This window comes from Numenius arquata, chromosome 4 (assembly GCF_964106895.1).
Source record: "Numenius arquata chromosome 4, bNumArq3.hap1.1, whole genome shotgun sequence".
NCBI lineage: Eukaryota > Metazoa > Chordata > Aves > Charadriiformes > Scolopacidae > Numenius > Numenius arquata.
In genome coordinates, this window is record NC_133579.1 from 49,072,172 (window position 1) to 49,096,635 (window position 24,464).

Sequence of the window (24,464 nt, forward strand, 5' to 3'; positions counted from 1 at the left end):
ACCGGCAAACAAATAGCAGTTTTCCTGTGGCATACACTCAGTGTCCAGCACACTACAGCTTGGGGCTTCATGAGCCAGCCTACCCCTTCGTGTGTAAGTGCCCACCTCCTTACATGAAGGTCAGAACTGGTAAGGTCATGGAAGCTTTTAACATCTATACCACCAGGACCAACATTAGTGCTGCTGTCTCAGCTCTTTAACAAGCAGGTTTTCTCTACACCTGTCCGTACCAGTTCACCTGCTCAAGTGGGAGAGGGTACCTCCATTCTACCCTATACATGTCTTCGGTCACTCTCCTTCAGCGAGATCACACAGAACACCAGTACTCCATGGGAACAACACAAGCTGACATCAATAGCAGCTTCAGACTTTTAATCAGGAAATCTTTAACAGATCGTCAGAAATTTTGATTGTGATGGTAATTTTGAACAGGTTTTAGGTAATGAAAATTCATTAAATTCAATGTAATACAACTGCACTGTAAATTATTAATGCAGCCCTGAGCTGACAAGCACAGTCAACTTCCAAGCACAATATTAATCCTGGAGTTTAAGTTTTCCATCAGTGCATTTCTTCAAACAATTATACTTAACCTTCCCAGAATCTCTGATCTCACATTTTCAACTCAATAGTGCCAGCTAGAAGTCCAAAACACCCAGCTAACTTATGCCTGGCATCACAAGTGAACACTTCCAATATATTCCATCTCAGGCTCTTAGATCTAGGATCCTCTCTTGGCCTCAACCGTTTTTCAGAATTGGAAACTGAAGGTATTCAGACAAATGACAATGTCAACTGCTCCACAAAAATGGACTGCATAAAGATGAGCAGCAAGACTATGCATGCATCATCATTCATAGCCATGACTATTTTGCCACATAATACATTTAAGGTACTTTATTTTTCAAGTTAGGCCAACCATCATTTCACTGGAAGAGACGAGCTCCGGGCTCTTCTCACAGACAGGAATACACACCAGCATACACATCCTCATTTGACAGGTACCAAGTCCACTTTAATAACACAATCCTTGACCCAGAAACCATCAAATCCTCCTTCCCAAACCCAGTTGCATGCAGCTCTCTTGGGAACTCAAAATCTGACTTGCGCCCGGAAATGCATCTGCTTTGTAGCATTGTTACTCATTCCTGTCTTGAGCATCCACTTTGACTTCATCCTCTGCAGGTACTGCATATCACGCTGCTGAGCAAAGACTGCTCCTTCAGGGAGACAGAAGGAAGAGAAAAAGGGATAAATGTTTGTAATATTACTTACTACTAATACGCAAATCAGTTAATCTGTCCATTTAAATCGGCAGTTAGCTGTACATTTTCCTTCCCATACTGGGACACTTCTTTTTACTTTTCCCTTGGGAAAGGCCAGTTCCCTCTATGAACACCCATCACCATTGCCCATTAAGGGAAAAGGTTGTTTTGCATTCCAGCGTGTGATTCTTTTATTTCAAAATTGGATAGAGATCACTGCTCCTCAACTGAAAAAGTATTCCAACTATCAAAGAGTGTTTTATGTTACATTATTAAATAAGACAGGTAGAGAAAGGATTACTACCCTAGAAACCAACAAATCTTAGGAAGTTACCAAATATTACAAACATACATGCTAATGAACTGAAGTGCTTGCACAGAAGCTGCGATGGATTTTAGACACAAACAGCTTCCTAGAACTTACTCTGCTTGGGTGTCAGGAATGAAAGGGAGCCGAGTGCAACACAAATTACTGCATAAAACCCCCCAAATGTGAAACAAACTCATCCTATTTAGTTGTAGAGTGATGACATCCTAGAACGTCCTTCTCTGCAAAACCCTCAGATTGCCACTTACCTGTCTGACCTGTCCAGCCCAAAGCTCTGTACTGCTGCAACACCCGACCCACTGCTTTCTTATTTTTCGCAACAGCCACCGCTCTTGACTGACCAAACCGTTGCTTGTAGTATCTCATTAAAGAACGATGACCCACTCTTGCACCTGTTCAGAGGAGGGGATACCTTATTATGCATAATGAAGCACCTTCTGAAATGCAGTATTCAAGCATATTGTGAAAAGTGTGGAAAATCCCTACGCTGAGCAATGCCTTTAAAAGGCCCAGAACGCCCAGAACCTTAAAAACTTCAGGACTATTAGGAACTCAATGTAATTACTCTAAGAGCTGCTGGATTGCACTCTACCTTGAAGAAAAAATTCCAAAGAGTGCTGTTGTTCAAGAGGGCCCTAGCTCAAATAGAAACCAGGCAGTTATCAGAAAAAAAAAATATTTTAATTAGGGAAATGAATAGAGGCAATGCTGTTTCAAGTAACTAGGGAAGTAACTTGCTGACATTCATTAAATCTTTTTTAACTGCACAGTAACAACACTTTTCAGAATGAAAGGGCTGAGGTCCCTTCATACAAAAAACAACTGAAAAAAACAAAGGTGCAAGAAAGAGTGCCAAACGAGGCAAGGCAAGAGTAAGATTGTTTAAATACGTTAATTTTACTGAACTAGTCTACTAAATTAGTTACCAGCCGACTCTTTGCAGAAAACCTACACTAGATAACCGAAATTATAGCCTCTCTAAGTTGCACTAAAACAAGAGATGGAAGATCTTGGAGTATACCATTGTCGTGGTTTTGGCTGAATTTACCAAAACCGGACCGGCAGATGGCCCTTTCCCCCCCTTTCCCCTCCTAAAAGAGGAGAGAGGAGGAGAAAGAGATAAGGAGATTCAGAAGTTTAGAGTGAACTAAACTACTTTAATGAAGAATTAATATTAAAATAAAAATAAAGAAGAAAATAATGAAATAGATACAATATATACAAAACCGTATCAGGCTCCCAGGATGACAGTCACGTCACCGGTAGGCACTGGGGAAGTCCCAGACTGGACTCAGTGATGAATGGGATTCCAGCTCTGGAGTCAGGAACACACGGATCGGGATCAAAGGCAGATGAACAGACAGAGTCCTCTCTGGACGTCGGCCATCGCAGGAAGGGGCTGACCCTTTGATCCCTCAGCTTTTATACTGAGCATGGGGCAGATGGGATGGAATACCCCAGTTGGTCAGGTTTGGGTCACCTGTCCTGTCCACTCCTCCCCACTGATGTGACCTCTTTACGTTTTTTCCGTTTCCGACCCTCTAAGGGGGCAAATAACGAAATGGGCTGACCTTGGTTGTTATAGCAATAAGTATAAGCAAGGGCCTCCCTGCATACCATTCCTTGGCATGGAGCACAAACATTGGGCTTATCATTCTGAGAACGAGCAGTTTTCTCCACAATATGCCGTTAATTTCAGAGAGTTAGAGGAGGCCTAGCTAGGATGTAAAGTTACAGAACAGAAAATTGGTTCGGTTTTACTTCAAACCGGGACAACCATAAGGGTCGCATGTTAATGAAGTGGTAAAGTGGGCAAAGGAACCCCCTGCCCCAGTCCACATACACATTAATGCTGAAGAAGCTGAACTACTTGGTAGTGAAAATAACAGAAGATGGGGACAAAACCCCAAAGACACTTAGATACAAAATCACTTTCTCCTTTGTCAAAGGAAAACACGATGACCTGCAGGTAATGGCTGCAGCTATGAGAAAGGCAGAGCGAGTACTTCGTAACACAAACCCTATGCCTACCTGAAGGAAGGATCAGCTCCATGGTGTCATCATCATAATCCAATTCTCTCTCTGCTGGGTGCTCTCCAGGCACCTCCGCATCTTCCCCATCCTTGTGATCAGGGTAACTGCTCCTGTGGAAGAATAGCAGTACACGGTTTATACATGGTGAGCAGCCACAGCCATCCAGATCTGTAACACAAAAGAACTTCCATATGGAGCTACAGCAAGACACAAACATTGTTACGCTCCACCTGCCTTGGTTTGAGAGTTCTTCCACGTAGCACCCTGCCCTGAACAGAGGCTGAAGACAAGGACTGTCCTTCCTCCACCCAGTTCTATAACCCACCACGGTTCTGCTGCTGCACACTTAACAGTGACTTATGGTGAAAAGCCACCACTGTGCAGCCCACCAGCTCTGCACAGCTACTGAACGAGTGCTCCAAAAAGCTCCAGCAAATCCACCTGTCACCATAAAAGGAGGTATTTCTGACCAAAATGAACACAGTTTAGGATATATTACAGGAAGCTCAAAGAGAGGCCTCAAAATCACAGCAGTTCTGTTTAAGTCCAGCTACTTCCAAAAAAAATTAAAAAAAAATCCACAGTAGGTATTAAGTCCACAATCTGCCTAAAAGGTAATGGAAGAGACAGTTATGCCTTTTTATGGTCTTTGCTGGTGCACTGAAATCTAAACTCAGTAACAGCAAACACACAACACAAGAATTCAAAATATATTTTCATGTAGGACTGGTATTAGTGGCCACAGGAGAGAAGAACCAATCGTGTTGTTATGCTTACCCAGAAAAGTGGTGAACCAGCTATGCAAAATAAGCATCAGAACCAAAAACAGGACTAAATTTTAAGAATGAGTAATAGTTTCTCATGTAATATTCGACTGTTCTTTTGTCTGTCCCTGTCTGTGCTCCACTCAAAGAAAAGCGTCCTCACCTAAAATCATAGAAATCTGCAAATTCCAGGGCAGCATCTCCATCTGTGAAGAGTTTGCAGTGGCTTTTATCATTCATGTGAGCCTGTACGGCTTCTGTAGAGTAGAAGGACTTCCCTTTTTCATTGCACCAGATGCAGATTTTCCCAACGCCAACTTTCTCTCCTGCAGAAAACATTGACACTTTTATTGGTTTGAACAGAACCTCTCTGGTCAATAATTAACATTTCTGTGATGTAGGCTTTCCAGCTTGAGGGCAGAGAGACCGAGGAAGAGCCTTGAGCCCTTAATTTCCAGAAAAGCTCTGCTGTTCCTATGCTTTGACCATATGGCTCCACCAGGGACAAGTCTGTACATTTAAAGATTTCGTATGATGAGGTATGGATCTTTATGTATTCTCAATAACAAATCTCATACTTCAAGTAAGTTTTCTATCTGATACTCCAAAATTATTTTATTCTCACCATTATCAAGGAAGATACATTTCTTTCTAGTTTTTAAGCTGTCTCATGACTGTTGTAAACCAATGAGGCAAATACTTTCGATTCATGAGTAGGATAACACAGTTCATACGCACACTTTCACAATAGGGTTTTGTCCTAAATTTCACGTTAGCTGAACAACTTTCTCAACATTAGAAAACCACATGAGACCTATGGGGTACATGACCACACATTTACTCAGTGGGGCTTTCTCTCACTCTCCCTGGAAAGGCTGTGGTCCTGCTCAGTATTTTGATCGTGAACCCAAAAAGCATTTTAAGCCATATACCAGTGAAAATAAGTAACAACAGTATATAATTATCCTGATCAAAAAATCAGAACATTTACAGGCATACCCAGGTACTTGATTAGTCCTCTCAGATCCACAAGGTACTCTATGTCTGGAATGAAGAAACTGTGAGCTTTTGTCATATGGGCCACATTTTTCGTGAGAGTTCTTGAATGGTGGGGACAGAACAAGCAGTCTGTGACTGGTATGGCCCCAACAGCAGGAGTGCTTTCGGCTTCTGCCTGCTCCTCCTCTTCTCCCACACTATCCATCTCTTCTTCAGAGCCAATGTCTTCATCAGAATCCATATCTTCCCAGTCTTTTAAAGGAAATTTAAAAAAAATATTCATTTATATGATTACTTCTCTCAAGCAAAACAAGTCCAAATTAAGTTAGAAAAGATTATAATAAAAAATATTGCATTTCTATTCTTACAGCTAAATGCCACACAGTCCCTTCCAGGTGCAAGAATATATTATTGCCAGTAAAACACACTTCTTTGTAAGATGCACAGCAAAGTTCAAGTCTGCTCATAAAAAAGTTGGGAGATGCACAATTTTTTCTCCTCCGTTTTCTCAACTATTAACACTTCATTGCTATTTCAAAGCCTTAAATTTAAATTCACCACAGCACAAGAACACATGCACGGCTCATTAAAAACAATACAACTCCGTCAGAATCATGAAAATACTCATTTCCAGCAGTGACTCAGCGGTGAGGGAAAACACACTCCTGTTCACACATCCATCTTTAACAACAGAAAAGAACAAAGCCAGCTGTCACAGATATACTACGTTACTTTATATGTCAGTACATCTTTGTATATACTATGATTTTACACATTTGCAAGACTACTGCAGAGCTCATTAATAGACAGATGAACCAGCAATCTGATTATACTGCCAGAGGGGTCTAGAAATCTTTTTTAAGGAGTTCAGATCTGGGGTAGTAAGCATTTCCCAGTACTCTATTCCTGCTGGTCCTCTTCCAACTGCCATGAGCACAGAGTGCTTGAGAACAGGGAACACGGTGCTCCCCAGTGTTGTAGGCTGTTAATTAGAGATATTTGCTATAGGATATAGTTTAATAATTTTAAAAGCCTGACAATGAATTAACAGGAATGGTAGGAAACACTGCTGGATAAACACTTAAAAGGAAAATTAACATTCAGAAACCTATGGAGATTTTAGCATTACATTTTGTGACTAACACATTAATACAAAACAGGTGCAAGTTAGCTCCTTTAGATGTTAAGATGCACGTTCAGAGGTGTACGTTTCTTTTCCTGTATAACAGATTCCCTGGATCACAACTGAAATTTCACCAGCGTAAAACTGCTGTAACAGTTGTAATAATATGTAATAATATGGTTTCAGTATTATGGTCCCACTTCATTCACACATGTCCCCTTGCTGCAGTTCAATCACCCCATTCAACTGCTCAACCAGAAGCATTTGGAGCTGCACTGTAAATTACAGCACTGAAAATAACCCACTTTCTGTGAATTCTGTAGCTCTGATCTTTTCAGTTGCCCACTTTTCAGGCTAATCTCCAACAAAGAAACTGTACTCACACAAGCGGTGAGGGTGAAGGAGCAAGAAGAGGCAGTTGGAACGGCAACTCTTAAACCAATTTTAATATAGATGCCAACATGCTGAAAAGCTTTGCCGCACAGCATCAGGTTAAGGAGTAAACTTTCTCCTCTGACTTTGGTGGGCGGAGAAAAACAAAACCAACCCCACTCCCACCTCCCTTCAACAGATCAGTAAAGTGATTGATGGGACAATAAGCAAATGGTAAAGACTGGATTTTTGTTCATCTACTTTTCAGAAGCAGTTTTAGGGTAACCTTTTATCTTAGCCTTCCTTAAAGGAAACTTCCCCTGGAATTTTAGGTTGGAAATAGCATTCACATTAGTAGCTGTTTATATTCGACCTTCACACACATTAGTATCTTGCGCAGCTGGCAATTCAGATACTAACAGAGAGTCCTTGACTGCAAGCATGGACCAACCTCAACTCCTTTGTTAAGCTGATAATTTAATCAACAGGAAGACCTTTCATGATGGAAACTGCTGCACTACTACAGAAATAGAAGAAGGCTTTTACACAAAACCACCAACAACATACCTTACCCCGAGCTACCTCTCGTCAGCATGTTTATTGCCTTACCTTCTTCCATATCCTCTTCTTCCTCTGCTTGTTGTTTGGCCAGCTTCTTTGCTTGCTGTTCAAACCACTGTAGCCGTGGAGGTTTTTCCCATCGTTCTCTACTCTGTGATAAGCTGGTGCTTCCTGTAGAAACTGGAGAGCCGCTTGCATTACTAGGGGGTAAAGGTGTCTTCTTTGGAGATGAAGATGGCTGAGCTCTGATGGCTTGCTGAATAGCTGCGTTCATTTCATCTTTGTTTACACTCTCCGGGGCCAGCCCCTTTTCCAGGTTCTTTTCATTTAATATTTTCACCTTCTTGCTGACAGCTTGAACAGCTTTCTTCTCCAGCTCCAGGTGCTTCTTGGACTTCAAGTGATTCTCATAGGCATTGAAGGTGGAGAATCTCTTGCTGCACACTGTGCAGTAAGTGGCAGTGACTTTGTTCTGCTCCTCTGCGACTGCTCTCTGCGCTAGGACTCTCTCCTGGAAGTTCTCAGCAGTGACAGGAGGCATGTCAGCAACCTTACGCTTCAGGTTGTATCTATGCCAGTCAGTTTTGTAATGGGCACGCTGAATGTCAGCATCCTTGAAAGCCACACGGCAAGTGATACAAGTGTAGGTTGCCATTACTAGAAAGTGGGGAAAAAAAAATAATAATCATACTAACAAAGATAAGTAACAGTCATAAAAACCCCCAATGACAACATCCTGACAGCATGCATGTAAGGCAGCATAAGAGATACAGTTCTCATACAGAATTATATTTATTAAACACCAGCATTAGCAAACAGCATGTTACATACTAGAAGGAGCAAAACCATACAAGACTCTGATACAGTTATCAGAGCTTACTCGCACCACAGCAGCACCAGAGCATCCCAGCTCTGGATCCAGCACTCACTGTGCTTGTCAGGGCTTGGACACGAACAAGAGGGTTCCCAGCCCTAGAAGCAGTGCTTTAAAGGCATTGTGCTTTTAACTGGAGATCAGAAACTAAAGGTTCTTATCAAGCTTGATTTCTGCCAACTATAGGCTTTTTGCAGAGACTAGCGATTTCTTCAAAATAAGGGTAAAAAGGGAAAACTTGCTCTCATGCCTATTTTCCACAGCCTTATCAAATGGAAAAAAAACCCCAAACATTTAAAACTAAAACTCTCTCAGCTACTTTTGAGCAGTGCATGTGCTGTTGACAACACTTTACCCCACAGAACTGTTAATCTGGAGGGGCAGCCAGTTATGCCTAGATCTAGCGCTTGAAGCCACTGTTGCCCCTCGAAGTGGAAGACACTTCCCACCACCCAGCTGAGCTGTATTACTGGGGCTCTCACAGGACGATTGGAGGGCAGTGACCTGTAACTGATGCTTTTCTTTCCAAAGCCATGTATTTCCGTCCTTTAGTTAATGAAACTTTATTTTTTTAAAAACAAAGTTGACGGAATCTCTTGAACACTCCAAAAGCAAAGAGAAAAAAAGCATGTTCTAACCGAAGATCACTAAAGCCACCCCGCCACCCCCATCTTTTAACTGATTTAGAAAAATATAGTTTAACCTGGAAAAAAAAGAAATAATACATCAGGAGGAGGTGGTCTGAAAGCAGGAAGAAGAACAGCAGCGTCTCCCAGAAGCCACCAACATGAAGAAGCAGCAGTGAAAGACATACATATGCAGAGAGTTGAGAAGTACTTTATGAAACACTGATTTCTTGGAAGAACTGGTCTCCCAATTTACTGCTTGCGCTATCTGTAATCCTACAGTGACAGAAAATATATTAACAGAAAATAAAGGCCATACTAATTTACTTGAAATACTCTAAGCACCCATTCAGTGTAACAGATGCATCTTGTTTCAGAAGAAAATGCATTCTCTGCCTATCAAAGGATCCTGACTGCTCTCTGAAGCATATTTTCCCTCCCACCCGCACAGCTCCCTGTCCCTTTCCTAGCCCAAGCAGGTATTTTCTTGCCATAAAGCAACTGACACAGAATCACATTTACTCTTAATCACAAAATCCTTACAGAAGCCTCAGGATCAGAAGAGTCTGAACTGGTCTATTACAAGCAGACAGCAGCTACACAGTAGGTTTCCCTGGGGGTGACTAAAAAACCCCCAAAGAACAGATCAGAAGATGTATGTAACTGAGAGGATCTAGCACCATAAACCTTCATATCTGACTACTAGGTGGAAAAATAACCTCTACAATTCAAGCTGCATAAAATAGAAAAAGCACCTATAGAATCCTACGCAGTTATGCCAACACATTACCCACGTGAGCCTTCCTGCACCATTTTAACCCACAAAACCAAAGCGCAAAATTTTCCCACGTGTGGGTCTTGGGGGAAAAAACTTGAGGCACCCACAAGCCTTCAGCCCAAGGCACAGCCAAGTCAGTCAAGACAAATCTCGTTTTCCCTGCAGGGTTTTTAGTATGGCTGATTTTAGCTACTTCTACTTGAATTTAAATCGAGCTGGTGTCTGTAAAACTGACACAAGACAGAAAGGCCTGACTGACAGGCAGGTGCCCAGGGAAGCTGTAGGTGCCCCATCCCTGGAAGTATTCAAGGCCAGGCTGGATGGGGCTTTGAGCAACCTGGTCTAGTGGGAGGAGCTGGAAGGCACGGGGGTTGGAACTAGGTGATTTTTAAGGTCCTTTCCAACCCAAACCATTCTATAACTCCGTGATTCCATGACTACGCAGACACCAAAAGTGACAGCACAACTCGGGGGGGGGGGGGGGGGGTGGGGTGGTGAGGGGGGAGGGAGGAGGAAGAGGGGGAGGGAAGAAATTAAAAGAGAACAAAACAAAATAAAATAAAACGAAACACGAGACGTGGCCCGGACAGGGCTCACAGGGCGGCTCCGCCGTGAGGGACAGCAACCAACACGCCCAGGCCGCGCGGCCCAACCGCCGCACCCCGGGGCCGGGCCTGGCCTCACCTTCCCCGCCACCCCCGGCGGTGCTAGGCCGCCCCGATCACCGCCAGGTCCCGCCGCGACACGCACCTGCCACCCGTGGGGCGAACAGTCCCCCGCGGCTGCCGGTACCCGCGGAGTATGAGGAGGAGGAGGAGGAAGAGGTGGTGGAGGAGGAGGAAGAGGCCACGCAGCGCCAAGCAGGAAGGGCGGGGCCCGCCCTCTTCCGCCCGGCGCCGCCGGCGCTGGCGCCCCCTGTGGGCCTGGAGGCCCCGCAGCGCCGCCTGCCCGCCCCGCCCGCGGGGAGTGGCTGGAGCGGCGGGAACTCGGGTAAAGTGTGTGGGGGGGTGTGTGTGTGTTGGGGGCGTAGTTGTGGTGTTTTATGGATTTTTTTTTTTTTTTTCCCTATTGTGGGAACAAAAAGACAATTAGATATGGTGAAAGATAAAAACTAACACATATTTATTAAATGGTTTTTACAAACAATATAATAATTCCATGTTTACAAAATAGTAATCAGGCTAGGTAAAGTGCTGCAAAATATTTTAAATAAAGACATTTTGTAGTTTTCCAGTTTCTGGTTACCCGGACAGGTGGTGTGTTACAGACTGTGACGCTGCTCGTGTGCTGAGAACAGACATGGAGATTACAGGGAGGGTGTTCACGAGGCTTAAACCGGCTGGGAAAAGTGCAAAACGAACAAAAAACAAGTAAAACGAGTATTTCTTCAAATCCTATTACTTTGGGTTAAAATTATTTCCCCTCCTCTGCGTAGAATAATTGGCATTTTTTTCAGGAACAAACTGCAGAAGGGTCAGTAGGGGTGCAGCACATAGAGAGGGGAAGCCCCCTGTGCTGAAAACGGGTGTTTTTACGCTGGATTTGACAGACTTGAGGCTGATCAAAAGGCATCTGCTCCGTCTGCCACTCAGGGGTACTAAGGCAAGGGGAAATTTTCCAAGGACGAAGGACAGAGCTGTATCCCGCGGATCCTGCCCCGACACGGCTCCTTCTCCTCCAGCAGGGATGCTGCGAGGCGAAGCGGGGGGGCGGCGAGCGCTTTTAACAACCCTGCTGCAACAACGCGCCCTCAACATCCTCAGTCCGCTGGCCGATACCGCAGGCAGGACTGGTCCCACGGCAAGGTCACGCTCTGTGTCACCCCACGGGCGCTTCCCACGCTCTCCGCTCTCGCCCTCGCCGCTGCCGGCACTGCCTCGTGGCTGAGAACCGCAGGCAGGCAGGCTCTCCACAGAACGAACGCGCTTTTCCAAAGCTCCCTGCTGCCCCATCCTCGCCTGCCTTTCTCCCTGCGCCTCTGCTCCGTCGCGGGGGACGGGAAGGTGATGGCGGGAAAGACGCTGTGGGCCTCTGTGACGGGAATTTTTAAGTAACTGCTGATAGAATACTGCAAAATGAAGGTTTCTTGGGAGATTTCCAACTGACGGCAGCGTGGGAGGGATCTCGCCAAAGAGAGAAACGTGTTCTGCGGTCAAACTGCTGGCAGTGGAATGTATCGTGTCCGAGCAAAGTGTTTCTTATGTGCAGTTGTTTGGGAAGGAAGAGGCAACTTTCTGCAGAAAAACTATGCATCCTTCCACTACCTAAGGAGAAATATTGAATGTTACAGAATTACCTCCTTCCCAATACACAGTATTTAGGGGCTTGAAGGTAATTGGCTAAGAGAACAGAAAAATAAAATTCTAAAGACGCTCAGATAAGCAATTACACCCCTAAACTTTAATGATTTGCTTGTTTTGCTTTGTTTTTCTTTCTGAAAAAAAAATAAAAAATTGAGACTTGTACTGGAGAAAAATTGATCTATTTTTCTATATTGAAACCAGAAAATGGATCATTTACAAAAAGTCCAAGAAACTCCTTCAACTGCTTTTCCTTCTTGATCTAACCTATTATTCTAGAAGAGTGCCCCTGCGTTATGTACTTTATAACCACAAGTATTCTTCATTAAACAACAATAAAGTGCACGCTGTTGTAATGCCGCCATTGACAGCCAGCTAGTCCATCCCATCAATCCCCTCCAGAAAAGCCTGTGAAGGATGGCTCCCTCCTGCCTCTCCCCGGCCCGTAGCCCGTGTCCCCTCCTGGCACCAGTGCTCCCGTACAAGGATGCACACAGTTGTCTGAGTGTCCTACAAAGCTTCATCAGCAACTTGGAAGTTGTACTCTTCTAACTCTATAGATTGTCCTGATCATGCAGCAAGGAAACCAGGCTTTTAACTCATCTGAGAAATTTAAATGGCCTTTAAACTGACTGATTTCCCAGCAAAAGCTTCTTTTATTTTTTGCAAATTGAGAAGGACAGGCTGGGGGAAGCTAAAAAGGAAACTTAGCAACCAACGCTGTGGAAGCGATGTGGCCATTTTTTAAAAATCATTTCCAGAAACTCGCTTTTAATGTTAAGATGTTGTAATTTCAAAAGCTGCATCTTGTGGGATCTACATCCAGCATCCACTTACTTCGTAATGGATTTGATAATGAAGGCACAGGCTCACTTTTTTACTGGTAAAGGACAGCAAACACGGTCAATATGCATTACTGACACAAAAGCACAAGCAACGATAAAGCTAGTGTCAAAAATTCTCAGCATTTTTCCTTTCACTACACTCTTTTTGGCCATCTGTCTATTTTTTCACCTCAGAAAGAAAAACAAATTAAAATGGAGTTAACTTTAAACACAGATTTACCTACACTTACATGTTAGTGGAAGATTTTTATAATCTGTTGCTGTACTTCCTGAGGGTCCTAGATGACAGCATTCACCTCTTCAAATGCCAGCAAATGGAAAATCACTTGAGTAGTAATAGCAGCTGACATGGTCCCTCAACTTTGCTAACAGTTTACATCACATTAAAAAAAACTAGCTTTAATTCTTCCTAATTCTTTGATTACTATTGCTTGGTATTACAATTCAATTTTGCCACAGGTGAACAAAAAAGCCCTAGAAAGAGTTAAATAAGTTACCTGCTTAAGATCCCATGCCACTCACTGAGCATGTCTGCAGTTTAATCTGTCAAATAATTTAAAAAAGTTATTTTTTGTTTGTTTTAAATTACATGCCAAGAAGAAGATTCTGAGTGTCTTCTATAGCAAATGACCTCACTGACTACTTTCAGGTATCTTAAAAGATTCAGATGGCAACACAAGTTTTGTTGCAAGTGGTGGCAGCTGTCCTGGGGAAAAAAAAACAAAACAAACAACGAAACAAACAAAAAACAAACCCCACAGGATCTCGAATTAAGGAAGTGGCACCTAAAAAATCCTTTTTTTTTTTTTTTTCTTTAACCTCTAACCTCTATTCCAAACAATAGCTACCCTCACCTGCTCCCAAAAATGTTGTTTGGTTTACATGATATTAACTCTTTAATATAAAAAAATGTGTTGGCTGACTTTACATGGGCAATACTGCCAAGGACCAGACTCTATCAAGGAACACAGCAGGTGGTCAGTCAAATAGCATGCCACTTTACAACTCTACAAGCCTAAAACAGCAAAAAACCTGGAAATGCATCACCATACCCAAAATAACAAAAAGGTTTTAAGTCTGAAATCAAGTTCTTTGACAGTGTTGCACACATATTTAAACTAGAGTTGTGCCAATTAAAGTGTTTCATATATAATAGATGCACTATGCATAATGCTAACTGCAGGGGTTCATACTTTTCGGTATGATTGAAGGAGGTGAGATTTAATTAATCTCATTGCAGTCCTCTGATAACTTACCCTCCCTGTGTGAATAGTTAATTGTATTACATGGTTGGCAACCAAGAGTAAATAACCTGCTGATGTCAAAAATTTGGCTCAGGACCCCAAAATACATGGTTGGCAAAAAGATAAAAAATCCCTCTCCCCCAATTCTTTTGAACAACTGACCTCCAACACTCATCTGCAACCAAACAGTGGATAGATAATTCATTTCCATGCTATTACATTGAGGTATAACTACCAGAAACATTAAACTATCAGTATCAGCTGATATTTATCCAGTTAATTCACTCTGCATAAGGGAAATTATTACAACACATCTAAAGGGATAGTTAAAGCTTACAGCTCAGAATTTTCCTTTTTTTTTTTTTTTTTTTGCATTTGATTTTTTCTTGTGTGTTTTATGTTTAATTTCTTCTATGTTACCAGCTGCAATTTCCAGGCTAATGACTTCCGAGCAGATTTGAAAGGAAGCCTGAAGATTTTTTCTTTTCCTGGGATTCTGCTTCTTGGCCTTGTGAAAGTCCCAATTCTTTCTCAATCTGCTCAAGCTCAGACTGGTCAAGCAGTTCAAAATCATCAGCTTCCTCTGTGTCTGTCTCCTCGCTCAAACTGGGCACTGCATGTGAGGGAGCTTGCTGCGCGGACTGCAACTGGTCTTTGATGGCAGCAGACACCGCAGCTGCGATGACATCCCCAGCAATTCCACTCATTAAATTAAAGGTTTGGTCACTGGTCAAAGGCAAGGAGAGCCCTGCAGTGGACGGTCTCTCTTTACTCTGTCTGGAAGCGTGATCCACCTTGAAATATGTTTGTTCTTTTTTTTGCTTTTGCTGGATGGGCATACCAATACTTGAGTCATCGTCATCATTTGTTCCGGCACCATTTTCTAAAGAAGGAAATTCTGAAAGATCTCTAGCAAAAGCTTCTTCATGATCACTAGGTCGGTCAAAATCTATTACAGGATAAACAGATGGAAACAGTGTTAACAAACATGAAAAGCTTCCTACAAAAAAAGCGGCCAAATGTAAAATTGCAATTAGCAAGTTTTGCTTTAAATACACTTACTAATCCATAGTCTAGTAGTCTTATGTAGTCTTAATGCAGAGGAGCTTTGTGTTACATCTAAAATAAAATAGTTTTGAGGTCGTAAACCTACTACCACAAGTCACCTGGTATCAACCTAACTCAGAAAGTTATTTAAGCATAATTATCTTTTTAAAATGGTATCTAGCTGTTTATGAAACAAGCCATGCAAATCTTGAGCACGGGGAGTTCTAAATACACCAGCCACAGAAAGTCCTAAAATTTGTAATGTCACAACAGGTCTTTAAAACATTTTTCTTCACAATATATAAAAATTAAAAATATGTGTGTATGAATGTATTACAAGCCTTTAAAAGAACTGTAGAATAAAAAAAAGAGTGTTTACATGTTTAAATAAAGATATAAAACCAATGGTAAAGAATTAATTTATAACTTTTTCCTTTCTTAGCCAATGTTTGTATTAAATAGGAAACAGAAAAGAGAAACTCTACAGATGACTAGGATAATCACACATTTTCAGGTGGACAAAAAGAATGTAAACAAATAAAAGATTAGATTTTAATGACTGTGTTAATAGCATGATATTTGTTACTGTAAATGTGTAAAATATACTGACCACAGTACATGGCCTGTGGAAGAGACCTAAATGAGCAAAAAGGAATATTTTGATCTAGTATTTGAATGAGAAGGTAAAAAATAATCAGTTTGAACTTACTTTCTATGAAAATAAGTAAAAGCAGCATTCATAAGGGCTAATGAAATGAATCCTAAAAATGTCTGGTACATCATTTTCTCCATTTTCTTTAGGAAAAAACAGGCTGGGAAGGTCAGGAGGAAGGGTTGTGCTGTATGCAGAGTTGTGGCACAAATGCACAGAGCTTTGAGAGGAGATGAGCTAGTCATCGGATGCATCCCATCTGGTCTTGCACTTGTGTGTATGTCCCATTTGCTGAAACGCTCCATGGGGGTAAAAGAGTGGATGTTGTTTTATTTTTCACTTAGCAAGGCCTTTAATGCAGTTTCCCACCTTATACTTACAGCCACATTGGTGAGAAAACTGGGTAAGTGAACTGTAAGGTGGGTGGAAAATCGATCAGACTGCCAGGCTCAAAGGGCTGTGATCAGTGATACAAGGTTCAACTGGAAGCCAGTTATTAGGGGTGTCTCCCAAAGGTACTGAAGCCAACACTGATCAATGTTTTTATTAGTGACTTGGATGACAGAATGGAGTGCATGCTCAGCAAGTTCACAGGCAGAAAGGAACTGCTCTGGGGCAAGTGATTTGATATTCTGGAGGGCACGTCGCCCTCAGAGGGACCTCAACAGGCTGAAAAGGAACATCATGAAATTCAACAAAAGCAAATGGGAAGTCCTACACCTGGAATGGAATAACCTGTGCAGCACCACAGGTTGGGGGCAACGAGACTTGAGAGCAGCTTCCAAGAAAAAGACCTGTGGACAGCAAGTCAGTGGTATACCCTTGCAGCAAGAAAGACCAAGCACATACTGAGCTATACTAGCAAAAACAAAGTCAGAAAGTCAATGGAAGGGATTTTCTCTGTTCAGCACCTGAGAATGCACATTTGGAGTGGTTTGCCCAGTTTTGACCTCTCCAGTACAAGACAGACAATGAAAGACTGGAATGAGCCCCCTGCAGGGTCAGCATGATTATTAGGAGGCTGGAGAACACGACACAGGAGAAGATGCTGAGAGAATGGGCTTTGTTCAGCCTTAAAAGAAGGAGGCAAAGGGGGGATCACATAGGTGTCTTTAACTATGTAATGGGAAGGTATAGCGAAGATGGGACTTGACTCTTCTTGAAAGCGCACAGTGGAAGGATGAGAGTAAATCAACACAAGCTGGAACACAGGAAATTTTGATTCACTATAAGAAAAAACTTTTTCATCATGAGGGTGATGAAATATTGAAAATGGCTGTCCAGGGAGGTTCCTGAATCTCTACCACTGGAGATGCTCAAAATTGAACCGGCCACAGCCCTGAGCAACTTGATCAAGTTGAACCTGCTTTGAATAGGAGGTTAAATGAGATGAACAACAATGGCCCATTCCAACTTAAGATTCTGTGATCATACAATGCTAGTTACTACTTGAAATATTAACAAAAATAATTTAAATTATTAATTTGGCCTGTATAATGTCATTAAGTAGTATCACCCTACTTGTCACTTACAGTGAACTTTTCCTGGAAGAGGAGAAATGCAAGATGAGCAAAGCAACAAATCCACAGCTAAAGTTACACTAAACTACTGCTGTCCTTAATCTTTATTCAGGCCAAGTGCTAACTGAAAGCTTGGTCTGTAAAAAATACAAACTTAAAGATCTGGTCAAGATAAGACAAGTGCTTAAGAATCTTTTCCTAGTCTTAGTCTTCACATCTCATTTAGGCTTATTGCTGGCTGTCTTCATCAGCATTCTAATAACCAAAACCTAAGAATACTTTATTGAATTGGCTGTTTAGCAATTCAAAATATTCACCTTTTCTTCTTCAGCTTTTATTTGTATAGCTCCACAAAAGCAGTAGTACTAACCTAAAAGATTTACTTGCTTAAATGGTTTAGTGGAAGAGAGCTAAATCTGGCAGTTATTGAATATGTTGGTTTTACTCATCACTACTTATTTATTTAACACATACTAATGTACTTTATTATTTTTAAGATGAAGACAGCTCTTACATGAGATATATCCACAATTATATAAAACACTGGAATTAATTTTGAGTTCATTGGGGGGGGGGAGGCGGGGAACAACCCAGAGAACTTTTGTCCTCAAAATCTCTAATAATTTTCAGGTAACTTACATGATTGCAATTCATCAATGAAATAGATGAAGCCATTACATACCATCGGATGTGTCTGTCTGTGGAGAATACCCCTCGGATAAGTTAAAGGTCCCATTATCAGTCCAAGAGACTTCTGATACATCTGTGTCAGACACTGACAGCTCTTTGGCAACAACCGCAGGACTAACCTAAACATAAAGAAATCCCATACATGGTATTCTTAACTCAAAAAAATCACACTACAGGAGGCCAATGCTTAGATACTGAAAAAGAAGTCTCTTGCATGTCATAGCAATATAAATTGTCTCCTATTTAAGTTTTAAATGTAGAAATATGAAAATAATAGTATACAATATTTAGAATTGAAGCATTCTCCTTTGCAATAACTGAAAGCTGTATTATACTAAAGCAGCATAGAAAATTCCACTTATTCATTCTGAAAGTAATATCCTACTGTAATGAAAGCAGAATGAGCCTGCAAATACAAGACACATAAATGTAAAAAAATGCATAACTTGGATCAAAACTGCTCCCATTATCTGTAAGACAGTAAAAAAATAGCTAAATTAAAAAATCATTATCCTTTATGAATTTATCCAACAACATTCAATTATATCAACTACAAATTTTTGTTCCATGGGATATAAATTTATTTATTTTTAGAATACAAAAACACCTTCAAACTGATCACTGCCAAAGTCAGGCTCTATACACTACCGATCAAATACTCCATAAGAATTCCTATAAAACTGAATTCTTTTTATATCAACCAGTGATGAAAAATCTTTTGCCAGTTATTTTGAACATTAAGAGAGAAGGAGATATTAGAGTGTTCTCATACATGTCTAGAAAGATACTTGCAGATAATATACTGATTTACACTATCATTGAAAACGATCAGTGATTACAAAAGTATCTGATACGTTATGTAGGTTTTCTACGAACATTTCCCATTTATATTTATTTTGATAAAAATTAATTGCAATTTCACTGTTGCAAATAAAAATAGCTGGCTTTGCTATTAAAGTCTAGTTTAATCATTCTACAGCCAATAGAAAATAAACACATTTTTAGTTTAGTAGGCCAAAGAAACCATTACCTTGAAGGCCAGAAGTCAAAAATGCAGTAAGTTAATTAGTATAAGCCTAAAGATGGAGACTATGAATCACTTTTAAAGCGTACTGCTTAGTTCAGGAACGGAAAACAGCCTCCTGGGCAGGTTAGTCTTCCACGAAAAACAGAGACAGTAGTCTAGATACTCTCCATTATCTACATAGATTTTAAAAGCAAGATAGGGCTGACTGAAAAAAAGTCACCTTAGGACACAGGGCTGATATGTCTAGTTCACTGTCATCTTCTGTGGGTTTTGTTTTTGCTGTTTCTGAAAGAAAAAAAAATATTTTTAATCCTACTCCTGACAACAGACTTTGAGGTTCAGTGTGCGTTCCCTGTCACACAGCTTGCGTAGCACAGTAAACTTTCATCTGTTGACACAGTGCATCATTTACGTAATATGCTACTAAGGTGAAGGGAAAAAAGGCTGATTGAAAAGGCTAAATGCTTGTCAAAATATATTGTGCAGCAGCCAAAGCAGCAGAGAGATTGTTGCTCTGAAATACATTCCATCACATTTATTTACTTAGTTTCAGAAGCCTCAGTTGCTCACCATAATATAATGTTCCCTGGCAGTACATACCTATCTTTTAAACTGCACTGCTGGTACAGCGCACAGTTGTAACATACTGGTAAAACAGGCAGTGTAGTTACCCCACTTTTACATGAGAAAATGCAATTTTCTGGATAATTGTGTGTCATCTTCATTCACAAAACCTTTCTCCTTCTTTGCACCCCATTCCCCTGCTTTTGCAACATTTACATGCAAATTATGCATACAAAGCATCCTCTGAAGTCTGGTAGAAAGCTGCTCCTAACAGATGAACGGAGATGCAAATTTTGCCTCCTCTCCTCTCTCCATCTGAGAATACCTTCACAAGTATTTTAAACCAATACAAGTGGAAAACCACAGTCATATTATTCTTGGTTGCCTATTTTTGCAACTTACTATTTCCTCTTCTATGCCAGTACAAGGGTTTGTGAACCCCTGTGGTGAACCCAAGCGGTGAAGCAAGGGAGGCAACTTGTCTCGGTTAAACTGGAGGGTGAGAGGCAGGAAAGAATGAATCTAACTTCTACCATTTTCTGAGCGCTGGCTTATGAAATTTGTGAAACGATTGTCTGATCTCTCTGCCAGTTTCACTCAAAAGTAGTACAAGGTGCAATAATACAGGAAAGAAAATTTGCAACGCATTAGTCCTTATTTGCAACAACTACTGTAATATATAATATATAAGAGAAGGGGAAAAGGCAGATGGTTCCTCTCATTGTGTCTAGGAACAGCACCTTGTATGATAAAATGTTATAAGAAATGCACATTTTAAAGCAGGTATGAAATCTACTGATGTAATACTAACTAAAAGGGGTAGGCCACCTGCAAATTGTTTTTTTTACCATACCCAGACGTCTGACATACATTATCACTCCTTATAAAGCTAAGAACGTTCAAAGCAAGAAATACCTTTACAGGTATATTATACAGGCTTCACAGGACAAACCAAGCTGTCTGCAAGGTGAATAAAATTTTCTCTGCATACAGAAATACATTACTTGAGACTATACTTAATTACTCACCAGATCTCTCTTTTTTCTTCTGGTTGATATATTCCACTATTCCAAAATCTAATTTCATCAGAACAGTCTTAATTTTGTTGCACACTTTCTGTCCAAATTCATTGCACTTAAGGAAGGGACATAAAAAGGCACACAATACTGTGATAAAAATGAAGACAGAGAGAGAAACTGCATTGAAATATTGCTTTATAAGAAGTTAATAAAGATTAAACAATGCATTTGCGTAAGGTAGCTACTAATTTTACATAAGGCAATTCATTTTACATAAAAAAGCACTGTGAAATGCCCATGTCAAACTGTTATTCTTAAATCCAGTTTCTAGGAGCCATTTCTACTCGTCGCAGAAAATACCACTGTATTCATATCAATTGACACCTTTTTTACTTCCAGTATGGCACAATTTATGATCACTATAACTTTTATCATTATCTTCATTTAGTCCGATTTTGGTACCTCTGCATGAGAAACATGACTGTGCAACATTGTGCCAGAATCAACAAGCTGAAAAAACTTGGAAGCTGACTTCCATATGACAAAAAGCACTTGTCAGAACCTACATAAATATGTATATGTATATATATATGCATACGTGTGTGTATATATAAAAAAATAAACAAATACACCCGATACAGACACCAAGTAATGAACAAACCACATAGATAAATCATGACTGAAAAAGAGACTATACTTACACAGGACATAGGAGAGGACAACTCCAGGAATGTAACTTCCCAAGACAGTGAAAAACGTACAGACACTGCAGACTAGTAGGCAAAACTGGCAAAAAAGTTAAAACTGGCCATTAACATTTCCACTGTTTAAATATTCAGATCATTTTGCAAAAGAAAAATGTTGCATGCTAAATGAAATCTAGAATGCAGTAGAAAATGGAAGATAGTTTTTTTTTAAAATTAGGAAATACTTTAACACATCTGGTGCAAATAAGCATCAAGCAGTCCACTTTGGGTGGTCAGGATATACTCCCTCTCCTATTATAAAAACATAGTACTTTTATTCATTTACTGTAATGGTTTCACAAGCTCATGGTTATTGCTAATATTACTAGAAGTTACTTCATCTTCATTACACAAAAAACAGGCTAAACAGTTGATATGCAGGAAAAAAACCCAAATCACTAATTGAAATATTACAATGTGTACTTGATACATGCTTACAAAAGCAAAAAATCCTTCCGATGAGAGTGCAGTTCTTCCCCCTGTTGTATTGCTTCGTGAAACTGTTTTCTCTCATACGCTGGCAAGCATTCTCTTGATGCTTGTTGGCTACTCTAGCATCCCCGTAACGACAACACCGAACTGAATTTTCAGTACAAAACTCGAGATTCAGCGTCTGCTGTGACTGAGACACACAGTGGTTCTTTCACAACTGCACAATGCTGAGTACAGAATTGATTTGTTGAAAGTTTACAGAAAGAATCCATTTGGTTTTGGAGCTGAACTGCAATAAACCAGTTACATGAAAGAAATTTTGCACACAGCATCAGTGCCTAATTTGCTTGTAATTATTGCAGTACAATACTGACATGGCTTAGAGAATGAGGTCACGAGAAAGAAGAGAAAACATGCTGTCAAAATTAGCTTTTCGAAATCAGTATTAAATATATCTTAACATACAGTTACTGTGTCATGTTACTACATGAGAAAATTACGGGATTGTGTATATTCCTTACCTCAAGTACACCTACTTCTTTTAAATATAACTTTATTATTCTAAACGATTTTAGACTATTTTTCTAAACATATAGAATGGTTTAGAATAATAGTCTAAATAACATTTTTGTATGATTTATTCACCTTTGAAATGTATTTCATCCTGTTGTTCATCTGTAATTTCAGTCTAAAGTCCTAATATTTGAGTGTGGTACTCCCTACTTCCAATTTGCTGATTCTGAAGGGCCTGTTTTCATGAAAGATTTTGTGGCAAAGTTAACTGAGATCAAAAGAGGGGAAAAAACCTCATAATCTCCTTTTAAATTTCTATATTTAGCAGTAAGTATATAAAAATGAAATCTACTTTTGCCATGCTATACTTCTACATTATTCATATTTTTGTTTGGAAAAGAAAGCTGCTTCACTTGTGGCTAGAACTACATAATAATCTTCTTCCTATTAAAAAATAAGAAACATTATTCTTGCTTCATGAACTGGGTTCTCCAGCTCAGTCTTTCCAGTAAAAAAAAAAAAAAACAGACCAAACTAAATGTGTATAGAAGAAAAATTATCACAATAAAATATTAAGGATTGTCTTCTATCATATAATACTTGTGCAGCTATTTCTGAAAACTACAATTACTTGGAAAAAATGTGCATATTTAGGAACTGTTTACTGTTCCTGCTTTTTCAAGTATTTACTGAATTATGATGTTTAAAATTTCATTTCCACAGAAAGACTGGTGAAGTTCCAGCAGCAGTAAGGGGGAAGGACTGTACTGCTATAAACCCTCCTGGGAGCAACTTTGCTGACTGATGACCTACCTATGTTCTGCACAGGAAAAACTTACCAGAAACTCATGACTGAATGTATCATAAGGTGTATTTTATTTTCCTTTTTTTTTTTTGCTTGCGTGCTTTTTTTTCTTTAAATCTATCTCACCTTTTTATTAAACAATAACAAACTGTTTATCTTACTTGGGAGTGCTTACCTTGCCAGGGTTTTGTTCCTTGAAGTGGGACATTTCTTGAAGAAATACAAATAAATTCATCAGTGTTTCTGAAATGCACTGATTTATTCTGGGTCTGTAGTCTTGCCTGGAACTGATGACTTTCCAGCTGAGTTAAAAAAACACAAACCCAACAACTTTCATTATAGCTCATATGAAAACTGAAACTGGTTGAAAACATCATGTTGTAAAGCTATGGCCTCCAGCAATCCAATGGCTGCTGCTATGCTACAGAAACCTGTGCTTGTTTCCACATATTTTATATTGCGCTAATTTGATCTTTTTTAATAATAATAAAAAAAATGTCCTCAGTAGTAGCAATTCTCAGTCCTTATAAGCAATTGCAGAAGAAATTACTGTTTATTCATTCTGGCCATATGAAAACACTTACTTGAAGGCATAGTTGTCATCTAAATTAAGCAATCCCAAGCTTGTTTCTTAATATTATTTTTTCTTTAAAAAACGTAACACAGTTCTTTCCATTGCCAAAGAATGGCCATACATATCAATACATTTAATTTCATGCATGTCACATGTGCTTTTTCTTTTCTATTTTTTGTCTTGTTTGGCAAACTATGATGATCCATAAGAGACTGTTAGCCAACTTGGACAAAAAGAAATCACTCTTGAAGCCTTGATGTTTAGATTCATTTCCTTACTGAATTTTTATTTTTGTACTGTATTAAAAGGACTGTTTCTAAAGCTTAGCTTATGACTATTCAGTCCTTTCAATAAAATTAAAAAAACCTGTATGAAGAATTTGCTGAAAAACATAAGAAAGTGTTTTTGTGTCTAAGAAAGCATCTAATTTGGGGCTGATCAGTTTAAATGATCACATTGTATACCTTTTTGGAGTAGACAAAACATCTACAACAAAGATGTTTTATGAAACAACAAATGAAAGAAAAAACATACACAGGCCACTCAATGTCAAATCAAACTGGTACAAAGTATGGATGTACCCGGACGCAAATATTCAGCATATGAAGTAAATTCTGCACCAGTTTTATGAAGTTATCTTTTGCATAGTTCAGTGCTCAGTACACACACTTTTGATCACAGTAAATACAAGTAAGCCATAAGCAATCCCACAGTCGTTTGACTCAGACACATAATACATTAAATGTCCAATGCATCACTGCA

At 40.0% G+C, this 24,464-nt stretch overlaps 2 protein-coding genes across 3 annotated transcripts in view; both read right to left on the bottom strand.

The window, feature by feature from the left end:
* Positions 1–347: 347 nt before the first annotated feature.
* On the bottom strand, positions 348–10,577 carry ZNF622 (zinc finger protein 622). The gene is made up of 7 exons (XM_074146513.1): positions 10,475–10,577; positions 7,495–8,103; positions 5,391–5,642; positions 4,555–4,717; positions 3,625–3,737; positions 1,842–1,985; positions 348–1,220 (listed from the first exon to the last, which is right to left on the bottom strand). The coding sequence occupies exons 2-7, from the start codon at positions 8,099–8,101 to the stop codon at positions 1,093–1,095; spliced, it is 1,407 nt and encodes a 468-aa protein (XP_074002614.1). The 5' UTR covers positions 8,102–8,103; positions 10,475–10,577; the 3' UTR covers positions 348–1,092.
* A 1,589-nt stretch (positions 10,578–12,166) lies between these two features.
* RETREG1 (reticulophagy regulator 1) overlaps positions 12,167–24,464 on the bottom strand; it is a 65,455-nt gene continuing 53,157 nt past the window's right edge. For both annotated transcript variants that reach the window (XM_074146172.1, XM_074146173.1), the window contains 6 exons: positions 23,304–23,430; positions 21,334–21,418; positions 20,642–20,779; positions 19,270–19,334; positions 18,015–18,141; positions 12,167–15,062 (listed from right to left, as the gene is read on the bottom strand). In XM_074146172.1, coding sequence (XP_074002273.1) covers positions 14,551–15,062; positions 18,015–18,141; positions 19,270–19,334; positions 20,642–20,779; positions 21,334–21,418; positions 23,304–23,430 — 1,054 coding nt within the window. In that variant the 3' untranslated portion in view covers positions 12,167–14,550. The remainder of the gene's footprint in view (positions 15,063–18,014; positions 18,142–19,269; positions 19,335–20,641; positions 20,780–21,333; positions 21,419–23,303; positions 23,431–24,464) is intronic.